Source organism: Plectropomus leopardus, chromosome 9 (genome assembly GCF_026936395.1).
Source record: "Plectropomus leopardus strain MGB_pleo_1.0 chromosome 9, ASM2693639v1, whole genome shotgun sequence".
NCBI lineage: Eukaryota > Metazoa > Chordata > Actinopteri > Perciformes > Serranidae > Plectropomus > Plectropomus leopardus.
Genome location: NC_142184.1, coordinates 7,879,936 through 7,891,796, shown reverse-complemented (window position 1 = coordinate 7,891,796; position 11,861 = coordinate 7,879,936). Strand labels below are relative to the sequence as shown.

Genomic DNA, 11,861 nt, shown 5'->3' with positions numbered 1-11,861 from the left:
TATATAAAACTTCATCTAAAAGCTATTATTTTCTTAAATCACTGAACTCAGCAGGTTTATATTTGGGACAGGAGTCTAATTGGGACGGACTTTTGATTTCCATTTGCACAAAACTGTTGCTCAACAAAGATGTGATTTTTTTTTTATATTTATTTAAGGTCAAATTGTCTATTTCACCCAAAACATGGGAAGAAGGTAATGAGAAATAAAATAAGAAATTACCCAGAAGTCAGCAAGAAATCTACGAAAAGTACAAAAATTGTCTGAATTCCTGGAAAAAAATAAAAAATAAAAAAGAGAGAGGTAGTAAAGTAGACAAAAACAAAAAATAGCAGAAAAAGCAAGAAATTACCTGGAAAGAGCTTAAAAAATATACTAATTCAGCAAAATTATTTTAAATATATAATTATGAATACTGTTCACTGTACATTTTTCCCTTTTCTTAAAAGAAAGTCTTCTACATTTACTAATCTCACTCTCTTTTTTTCTGCATCTCTCCTTTTTACTATGCTGCTGATGCTGTCTGCTTTGGTGGTCATGGTTTCAGTAAAATTAACTGAATGATTAAATTATGGCGAATTTTACCACACTAACATTGTGAGTCGTATGTCCATACTGACAAAAGTTTAAACACATATGATCTAAACAGCTAACTAACATTATATTCAGCAGTTAGCCAACAACCTGGTTTTATACATCCAAAGAACTGCTATAAAAATGAACTGCATGGCAACCAGACCGGGCCTCTAATTGAGACAGGCCTTTATTTGTCAAAATGTGTTGACACACTGAGGTAGTAAAAGGGACTGGGCATTTAACTGGGACTAAGCTTATATTTTAGATTTTTTGGCACATATATTGTTTTATCATATCCACCTGAGACCGAACAATTTTTAGGTGTCCTCTCTGGGAGATAAGTGATCAAATTTACAAAGATATATTGTTTCTGTTCTTCATATGGATGTTTTTTTTTTGTTTTTTTTCATTTAAGAGAGTCTTAACAATATCATATTAAGATTTTAGACATGTACATTAATTTTAAGCCTTTCAAAAAATATGTTTTAAACAATGTCTTTTTGGGGGACACTGGGACTTTATCTAATTTTCAAACATTTTTCATACTCCAGAAAAGAGGAAAAACTTTAGAGCCAGGGAGAAGGGCAGAATTTTTATGCTCAGGAGGAGGGCATATCAGCTGAAGAGGAGAAACTAAAACTGATATTATTTTTCATTTGCACACACACATAAGCTCGCGCACACACACAATAGCATGCACAGTAACTTTAATGTAACATTTCTTTAAGGTGAATTTAATTTTATAATGTATATGCTATTGGTTACTGTTTTTAAATGTACAATTATTTTTAGAATAGATTTACCTAATGTCCACTATGGACGTTATAAAACATTAATAAATAACATTTTTGAAAAAATCTTTGTCATTTGATTCTTACACCTCAATTACCTAAATTATAGGTCTCAGGAGGATATTTCAAATATAACCCTTTGAAACTTAGATTGACATCACTTTTCTTGAGCTGTTTTCAGATCCCTTTTATGATTTTATTGTTTGCTTGTTTTTCACAGCTGAGTTTAACCATATAAACCATGTCCTTATAGTGTCAGCTTATTACATCTTGATTAACTGAATATTTGCAATAAACACATAAATAGTACTTTCATTTGTTTATATGTTTCAAAATAAAATGAATGCAAAAATACAAAAATTGTATTTTCTACAGCCAGGTTTAACCATATAAACCATGTCCTAAAGGCCCAAGTCAACTTTGTAAACTGAGTATTTTAAAATAAACAAATACAAAACTTATTTTCTTCAGCTGAGTTTAACCTTGTGAACTGTGTCCTTTCTTAGGCCTATAAGTCATCTTAGTTAAATGACTATTTTGCAGTAAACAAATGAATAAAAAATAGTGTTTTTGTTTGCTTATATTTTTTTCGAAATGAAATTATAAAACAGAAATTAATTTTTATTTTTTACACCTGACTTTGACCATATGAACCATGTCCTTTCTAGTGTCTGTCTATGTCATATTTTTAATTGAATATTTTGCAGTAAATAAATAATATAACTGTTTTGCTTGTTTATTTGTTTCAAAATGAAATTACGAAACTTATTTTTCACAGTCAAATTTAACCATGTGAACCATGTCCTTTAACTGTGGGCCTGTGTCATATTTGTTAACTGGTTAGTTTGAAATAATCACATACATAAAATAGTACTTTTGTTTACTTATAATAATAATAGTCGCAGGTTCAATTCTGGCCTGGGCCCTTTGCTGCACGTCATCCCTTCTCTCTCTCTCCCTCTTTCACACTTGTGCTGTCCTATCAATTAAAGGCAAAAACGCCCAAAAAATATCTAAAAAAAAATAAATACCCAAAACAAAGTTTACAAAGCGTTTTGACAAACAAAACAAAGCAGAAATGGTATTCACAGATGCCAATACAACAACAAAAAGCCAAATAGTCCTATTCAACACAAGCAAGAAAAAACTAGGGTAGAGTTAGGATAAAATTAAAACCATAAGACAAATAATGTAAGGACGTAAAATGTCAGTATAAATACAAAGAAATGGACCAAAAACAACAGAAACAACAAAAGAAATCAAACCACAAACAAAACGGGAAAAAAAGACAAAGCATAAATTAAAAACATAAAATAAAAATAAAAGATAAAAATATAATAAAAATTATGATAATTAAAAAAGTCTCAAAATGAAATTACATAAATAAACAAAAACTGTGTTCAGTTAACCTCCAGCACGGTGGGGGGCAGCATTTCACCGCAGAGTGAACCGGAGACCAACCGAAAGCAGAAAGAACAGTTTGTCCCACCGGCGTTTTATCTCGCCGCGGAAGGTCGTTCACAACCGGGCAGTATTTCACTAATCCCAATACCAAAACCAGCACAAATAATCCTAATTTTGTTGTAAATTTTGGAGCTCGAGACGCGGAGTGATGTGAGTATTGCTGGATAAGAAAACAGAGGAACGCGGCTCGTTATGAAACCTATGCTAGCTAACGTTAGCTAACGTTAGCAGCGGTGTACCGTAACTAACGGGAGTTACGCTGACAGCTGTCGCAGCGGTTGTTACGGTGACAGCGGACAACCAGCCGGTGAATGCTCGTTATTCTGGATGGTCCGAGTGAGTTACTAACTGTACGTGTGATTTAATATACCCGGCACGGAAGCAGGGTGGACCGGAGCTTTGAATTTGTCTACCCGGTGTTGGAGCAGACCCCCCGGGGTCAGTGTCTCAGGATCCCCCTCCGCTGAAGTGAGTGGCCGGTTTGATGGCAGCCACGGCCGGAGCCCGGCGGCTGCCCATGGGTGTGCGGACATTTAGTGACTTTCTCCACATCGCCACCGTCGGTTCCCCTCGCTCTTCCTGTCGTACAGCGGTGACAAGAGGATGCATGCGGCAAAACATCAGGTGAGCCCGTCACGGAAACGGCGTATTATCGTGCTTAACGGCACGAAATGGCTTATTGTTTTGGTTGTTTTTCTAAATAAATACACAACAGTTTTATCTTTTAATCAAATCAATCAATCTGTAGGACATTTCTTGCCAAGTTTCTCGTTGCCTCGTCCCTCATGTTTGGAAAAAAATCCAATTTGCTTAGGTTTTAAGCGTTAAATAGCATCTGAGGGTAGCAAAAGAAACCGATGTCAGTCCAGGTTTCAAAGGGTTAAAATGCATCTTGACTTGGACATTAATTTGTTTGAACACGTCACAGTTACAAGCCTATTTAGCCTCTTATTTAACAGCTTTTTTTTAATCGATAATCGCTACATTGATGCATTTTTGTGATCACATGCTTCAGCCAGATTCTTGTTATTATTATTATTATTATAAAGTCATAGAGAAACACTGACACTGTGTCTCCTTATGATCGGAGGGTAAACAGTGAGAAACCTTCCCACATAAGTCATATTTATGTTTTTCGTATCTCCAAAGTGTGACGATTGTCCATTAAAGACATAACTTTGATACCTGATAGCCAGTATGACAATCTTAAGTTAATTTATAATCAATACATGTTCAAATAGCAGACACATATGTTACTAAATCCCATCACCATTATCATGTACTGTGTCACCAATATTGGACGATATTGATAATGTGTTTGAAAGATTCCAAGTACAAATGCTTTTCGGGCATTGCTACTACAAGATGGCTTATTGTTTTGTTTTTTTCTAGATAAATACACAACAGTTTTATCTTTTAATCTGCCAGATGAAATGTTGACTCGTTTCTACTAAAAACATATGTTCAGAATTAGTCAATCACAAGAAATTACTGTAGTGTGGATTGTTAAAGCTGTTATCAGCAGATATAGACAGTATATTGATGTTATGGGTGCAGCCAAAATTGGAGGTATATCATATTATATCACACCACATCATATATACTGTATATCATATCATACTTGATCATATTGATAGAGTTTTTATTTGATCGCAGTGCACAAAGTCTATGTTCAGTAGAGCTACAACGATGAATCGATTACTTGTCATTTATTAAATTAATCTTCTGCTAATTTGATAATTGAATAATTTTATGAGAAAAAAGGCAAAATTCTCAGATTCCAGCTTCTTCAGTGTGATTATTTTCAGGTTTCTTTACTCCTGTTTAACAGTAGACAGAATATATTTGGGTTGTGGACAAAACAAGACATTTTGGGATGCCATTTGGGGCTTTGGGGAAACACTGATAGATATTTTTCACCAACTGACATTTTATAGACCAAAACAACCAATCGATTAATTTAAAAAAGTATCAACAGTAAAAAATAATCTTAAATTGCAGTCCTAATATTCAAAAAATGGACATAGAAAACAAAGGGACCACGGTAATATGTAAGCTTTGTAAGAAGACTGATGGTGGCAAAAAAGGGGCAACAAAATAAACCATATTTTACCAATGACAAATGACTATTTATTGTAGCAATTAATAAAGAAACATTTGTCATGGTTCTATTACATCATCATAACTATCTTGCAATATATTATTTTAGGGCAATAAGAGCCAAAATGTAGATTTTAGCGCGAGCCACCCACGTTTTCACGGGTACTTTCACTTCCGGTGTTGTAATTAACGGGGGTGTGGCTTCACGTTATTTTACCTGTTCACGCGCCGGTGTGCGGCGGCGCTCGGCGGAAGCGGGTGAGTTTCGCTCCGGTATTTTCCGTATTATCACGCATTATTAAGTCGTTTCGTTTTTCTTTTGTTTAATTTATATTTCCTTAACCCCTTGAAACCTGAGAAAATGTGTGTAATTCCTTCCGAAAACGTTGTTAGAAAGCAGTAATCAGTGTAAGACGTGGCCAAAGAAACCGCAGAAAATTAGTTAATATATATTTCAATCAATCAATCAATCAATTTGTAGGACATTTCTTGCCAAGTTTCTCGTTGCCTCGTCCCTCATGTTTGAAAAATTAAATCTAATTTGCTCAGGTTTTAAGCGTTAAATAGCATCTGAGGGTAGCAAAAGAAACTGATGTCAGTCCAGGTTTCAAAGGGTTAAAATGCATTTTGACTTGGACATTAATTTGTTTGAACACGTCACAGTTACAAGCCTACTTAGCCTCTTATTTAACAGCTTTTCTTTATCGATAGTCGCTACATTGATGCATTTTTGTGATCACACGCTTCAGCCAGATTCTCCAGGTTACCTGCAGGTAAACAAATGTTGTGGCACAACAATCCTGAGTGTGTGTCACATTACTTTGTGTTTTGTTACACACATAAAAGGTCCCACACAGAAACTACCAGCACAGTCACAACAACACAGAGACCTCCTGTTACAGCCTGTGTGTGACTTCAGTATCTGGAAACTGGACCGTAGTGGTCCTTTTTTGTTGCAGACATGTTGCACTGTTTCCAGAATGTGTCTAACAGGACATTTTCCTCTCACCTTTCAGACACTTGTCTTCATGCGGCATTTTGATGACAAGATCTCCCAGAGTGCTTTGCCTTCAAGAGTGGGACACAATGTCAACTGTTCCCCAAAGCAGAAACTTCATCAGTCTCACCAACAAAAGGAAGGAGTACTCCGAGCGTAGGATACTTGGGTAAATATCCAGAAAGAGCTCGCCATAACCCCTTTTCTTATTTTTTTATTTTTTTCCTAACCTGTCGATGCTTCCTGTCAGCTTTTCTATGCAGGAGATGTATGATGTTGTGGCCAACGTGGATGAGTACAAGCACTTCGTGCCGTGGTGTAAGAAGTCCCAGACCATCATGAAACGAGCCGGCCACTCTAAAGCCCAGCTTGAAGTGGGTTTCCCTCCAGTGGTGGAGAGATACACGTCTATGATCACTTGTGTCCGGCCTCATCTAGTCAAAGTAAGTGTCAGTAGCCGTCCTGTGAATGGTGATTTATCTGGTGTTGTCAAAAATATCGGTACTACTTTTTCTGTGTCTTCTCTGTGATAATGGATTGACCCACACACCGGTGCAGTGTCCCCGTAGCTCCACCTCCTCTGTCAAAGGCTTTTGCAACTTTTTTCTTTTTTTTTTTGCTTTTTGAATATATTACAATCTCAGAGGCTTTTGAGCACATGCACTCCCACAAGAATATTGTTTTTAGATAATTATATACAGGATGTCAGGGGAAAAGGATGTGTTTTTGAAAGTTTGAGGACCTTTCTTGGTTAAACTCCCATAATATTTTTGAACATTTCTCAGATACAATGATAGTTGTATCAAGAATCACTTGGCTACTTTTTTTTGTTATTATAATTTTATTATTAATCCTTTTTTTTTAATCTGGTGTATTTTGATGACTTGTGCTCTTAAGATTTGGTATTCTGGATGACAAGGTCAGGTTTCCTTTTTGAGTTTGTGTAAAACTACAAAGTGACATTATATGGATATTATGATATTGTAAAAATACCTCTTTTGTAAGTAAAAGTGAATTAAAAATATTATTTTCATGTATGTATTTTTTTTAAATGAATGTTAATGTTTAATATTTTTATATTTTGTCATTTTGCTGTTTTTTTCTGCTTGTCAAGAAAATTCATGGTCATGTTATGGCCTTTTTTTTCACTTCAAAAATCTCATTTTTCAATTTCGTTTTTTTTTTCACCATGGTATTGAAAAAGTTATCGTTAAGTTAAAATTCCAGTATTGTGACCACACTTTATATATCTAATGTTTGATGAAACTTTGGATGACAAGTGCAAATGACAGACTAATCGAAATCAAAGCTTTCTGAGACACCGGCACACTTTTTTTTTATTTTTTAGGTGAAGCAAATGTTTGTGTTGTCAACAAGCACTCATTGCTCAAAATTCCTAATCAGAGTTTATCTTTCGGTGATTTCAGGCTGTGTGTACAGATGGAAAGCTGTTCAATCACCTGGAGACGATATGGCGCTTTAGTCCTGGCATTCCTGGTTACCCTCGCACCTGCACGGTAGACTTTTCTGTAAGTATCTTGCACCTTTCTGCTGGTTAAAGTGGGAATAGTTAAAAACATGAACTTTACCTTTTGACGGAGCCAGTAACTTGTCCCGTATCACTAGTCCTGTTCAGATCTCTCCCTCCTCCAGCACAGCTGATTCAGACGATCAGCTCGTTCTGAACTCCCGAAGCTGCTCCGTGACGAGCTGCTGATTTAACTCAGCTGTGACTGGTGGTGCTGGAGGAGAGGATTGGTGAAACGCCACATTATGCTGAGCTAACTGTCTGCTAGTTGTAGCTTCATATTTATTGTACAGACATGAGAATGATGGTAACTTTCTCATCCTGAAACAAGAAAGCAAATAACAGACGTTTACATCAACTATCCCTTTTAAAACGAATGTATGTGACAGTCTGTTATGAGTCGTCTACTCCCTCTGTTACACTGAAGACATCATTATCTTTGTATTTTTAACAGATATCCTTTGAGTTCCGCTCTTTGCTGCACTCCCAGTTAGCCACCATGTTCTTCGACGAGGTTGTAAAGCAGAACGTCGCGGCGTTCGAGCGGCGAGCCAGTAAGCTCTACGGCCCAGAGACTCGAATCCCACGAGAGCTGATGTTTCACGAGGTGCATCAGACGTGATCTCAGCAGCCGTATGTTCTCATCTGGCCTTAAACCATACCAACCTTTTATTCCCTTTATCCACATCGACCTGCATGATGCTGCTTAGTCGCCCGAGTCTCCACCGCCGCGTTAGACATCATGCCTCCCGAAGACCTTAGACATCCAACGCTTGTAACCATTAAGTTGGAATTCCTGCCTCAACAAATTTTTGTCCATCTCCTCCTCCTTGTGTCCACTTTCTGTCTACCTCCACTCACAGGTTCCTTGTTTGAAAAGGAACCCCACATCGCTCTCGCTCCACGGCGGTTACAAGCTGTATTTATGTAAACAAAACAGTAAATCATTGCAACATCAAGTTACCAGTGGTAGAGAGTCGACTATTTTTTTAACACCGCAGTGACACTCAGCAAAACACTGATAGAAAAAGGCACAGACGAGTCCGAGTCGGCCCAGTTCAAAAGTAATCTGATCAGATATCGAACATCAGTTTGGATCAAATTTTGAAAACAGTTTGTTCAGAACAATAAAGGTGATTCTGAAGTTAGATGAGATTATGTAATCTAGGTTTTGATGTGGATTAAACCTTCAGTTTAATTGGGATACTTTTTCCATCAAAAAAAAAAAAAAAAAAAATCTGAATGATCCTAAACCCAGCAGAAAGCTGGATTCAGGATGAATTTTAGGCACAAAATGTTAAAAAAAATTCAGTTAAATGTTTTGAACACCTGGGCCCAGGTCATCTGTCACGCAGACACGGTATCAAGTCAAAGTGTCCAGTTTTTAATGTTGACCACCTTCAGCTGCTTACTGTATACTGTATTAGAAAAACCTATTATTTGCCTTTAAATACTTTTATCATTTAAATTTATTAAAACGTATTATTTTCAATGAATAGTGAACTTGGTGCAAAACAATAAATTTCATCCTTTTTTAATTAATTCATCAATAGTTTAATGTGGACTTTTGCTGTTTTATTTGGGTAAAAATAAATGTGCCATGTTGTGGACATTAAGAGTGTCACTTTGTTGTGACAATATCATTAAAGTGCAACCATTGAAATGGAATGAGTGCAACATTTTGCAAAGGGAAAATGTCTTTAGTTATTATTTAATTATAGTCATTGCCCTCAATTGAGTTTGAGGTTTGGGGAAATTTAGCTTTAACTTGGCTTTTTATCTTGTGCTGTGAGAATTGTGTTTTCGGACATTGAGACTTGGCCTGCCAATTTAACAATGCCTTATTTTACAGCCCAGCATGAGTCACTGTTTGAGGTGAGGGAATCTTAACTTTTGCACAAACGAGCACCTGAATGAAGCCGTGGACAGGCTGGAGAGTACTGTGAAATACTGTAAACCCATCATATAGAATAACTACAGCTTTATATTTAAAAAAAAAAATAGTTTTCAGATGGTCACTGGATGATCCGCTTTAAATCATGGACATTTAATTGATCTGATAAGTTCCAGCTATAAGGATCCATTTGATCTGAAGCAGTGTTAAGAAGCACATTTCTGTACTGTTTTTATTTTACAGTCCATCTTCTGAAGGTAGTCGGCTGAATTTACTTCGTCAAAAATACACTGGTGGGCTGTACAATAAAACAACCATTGTCTGTGGGTTTCATGCTTATTTTTTGGGATGTGTTAGTTTTTATTCATATACATTATGATGCATGGATGTAACTAAAAAAAAATAGTCTACTACATTTCCTAGTGTTTATGTGTTGTATTGTTTGGGCATGACTGCATTGAGTTTATGTTGCCTGTGGCTTTATTCCATGATAAAGGGCTCATAAAGTTCATTGATTGTATTTGCTATTTTCAGAGGTGACATATTCAAGTTGAAAAAGGTCAACGGATACAGTCAGAGTGTGTAACCTTCCTCGTAACAGGCAGTTCATGAAGTCCACATGCTCCAAGTCTCATACTCCAAATAAATTGATTTTTAAAGGTAGATTTTGGCTTCCTAGCTGATGAGGTTGTTCGTTATTGGTGAGGTGATACAAGGATAATTGATAAATGCATAGAGTGTTTGTTTATTGAATTAAATCAGTCTATAATTCATTATTACCTAAAAAGAAAAAAGTTATTAAAAGATTGTCAAGTTCCATTTTTGAGTGTTATTTCTTTGAGGAATAATAGATTAAGTTAAGTAATGTTGCATCATGTAAGAATCCATCTTCAACTTTTTTTTTGCGTTAGTTTTATTTTCAGTATGTTGCCACAGATTGAATTTCCCGCCAAGTTGAATTATTTGAGGTGCCAATATTCTATAAAAAAAAACATTAAAAAAAAGGAGACGATATAAACAAAACAATTAGAGCGTATTATATGACTGCCTCAGCCCTCCGTCCCACCGTATATTTCCACATTAATTGTCAAACTGCAGGTATATAAATAACCTTTGTTAGCGGCAGCTGAGTATGTATATAGGATGGAGACACATTATATCACTGGCTGAATAGTTATACTGTATTGCCATCATTTTGCAGTCCAACCACTTTTTTGTTGCGAGCTAAAATGTATCTTTGTAAATACTGAGTGTGTATTTCAGAGCTCTGTTATTTAAATAAAGCAGCAGGTGGAATTTGTTTCCTTGTGTGAAGCGTTGTTATTTTTTTTCTTTCTGTGTGTTTTTGGTTATTTGATTGCAAACAATCATTTTTTTTTGTTTCAGATCCCCCAAAGTACTGAAATCTGAGATATTTGTGTGTACAAGTTAATTATCACTTGGGAACAAGATATTATCTGCATGTGGGAACAAGTAAATTATGAGCACAACATAATAAAAAAAAAGGTTGCGCGCAAATAATTAGTTCCCACAGGACAATTAACTTGAGTTCTCAAGACTCTTAACTTGTGCACACAGAATAACTCGTTCCCACAAGACAATTAACTTGCTCAACCTTCGACAGTGTGAGTACATGAGGTCGGACACCGCTCTCCAAAAGGCAGCTGACTGTCACAAGAAACCAGAGCGGGGCGACGGTATGTGGGCCAGTTATTAATAACAGCACATAGAAGAGGTGGATACTTGGACCTATCTTATTTCTTGATTATGTTTATTGTATTTGTTACATAAAACTTCAGCCTCAGCTAACCTATCTCATCACAGAGGAAGACAGGGCTGAATGAGTGAGACGGCTAATGGTTATTACCAGAAAGAATTACGTTGTGTCTGTGTCGCATTAAAAGTGTCCCACGTCTGACGCTGCGTGTCTCAACAAGTGTGTTTTTAGGTTGCAAGGTCGTCCTCATATTACAGACACGACAGGAACTCTCATAAAAACCAGAGTGGAAGAAATCATCCATCAATCTGGTGGACACTGACCTCGCTCTTCAGTGGTTCTGGATTTGTCTTTTTATTAAATGAGAACTGAAAATTAGTTGAATGATAATAATAAAAAATAAATAAATAAAAATATTTTCTCAAATATTATATTTAAAACAGTGGTAAACATTTTGCACGGGCTGCATGCTCCAAATGCCACAGAAGCATTCTGCTTATATAGTTGGTTTATTTTAAGAAAGTCTAAATAATATTTTCATTTTGTTGGAAAACACATTTTCTATATTCTATATTTTGAGTATCCCCAAATAAGAAAATCTAAAGCCAGCTTATTATTTTTTTGTTTTACTTAAGTTTGTTAGTGTCTGGTTTCCCTACTTGTCTTGTTCTGTATTGTATTTGTTGTATTTTTGGTTTTCACTTTGATTTGGACATGTATTCCACTATTTGTCATTTGTATTGCGGTGTTGAATTTCATGTTGCACACTTGTATAAATAAAAAGGAAAAGAAAA

General features: G+C 35.9%; 1 protein-coding gene across 1 annotated transcript; it reads left to right on the top strand.

Annotated features, from left to right (window-relative positions):
- The first annotated feature begins 2,872 nt into the window (after window positions 1-2,872).
- coq10a (coenzyme Q10A) lies at window positions 2,873-10,650 on the top strand. Its single transcript, XM_042491091.2, has 5 exons — window positions 2,873-3,455; window positions 5,948-6,097; window positions 6,179-6,371; window positions 7,356-7,457; window positions 7,911-10,650. Exons 1-5 carry the CDS (start codon window positions 3,316-3,318, stop codon window positions 8,076-8,078), a joined length of 753 nt encoding a protein of 250 aa, XP_042347025.2. The 5' UTR covers window positions 2,873-3,315; the 3' UTR covers window positions 8,079-10,650.
- Window positions 10,651-11,861: the final 1,211 nt, after the last annotated feature.

Bases quoted from the DNA above. Each gene is read 5' to 3' on its own strand.
- coq10a (XM_042491091.2), top strand. From the start codon at position 3,316: ATGGCAGCCACGGCCGGAGCCCGGCGGCTGCCCATGGGTGTGCGGACA. The intron at 3,456-5,947 runs GTGAGCCCGTCA...CTCACCTTTCAG, and splicing joins TGCATGCGGCAAAACATCAG to ACACTTGTCTTCATGCGGCA. The intron at 6,372-7,355 runs GTAAGTGTCAGT...CGGTGATTTCAG, and splicing joins TCCGGCCTCATCTAGTCAAA to GCTGTGTGTACAGATGGAAA.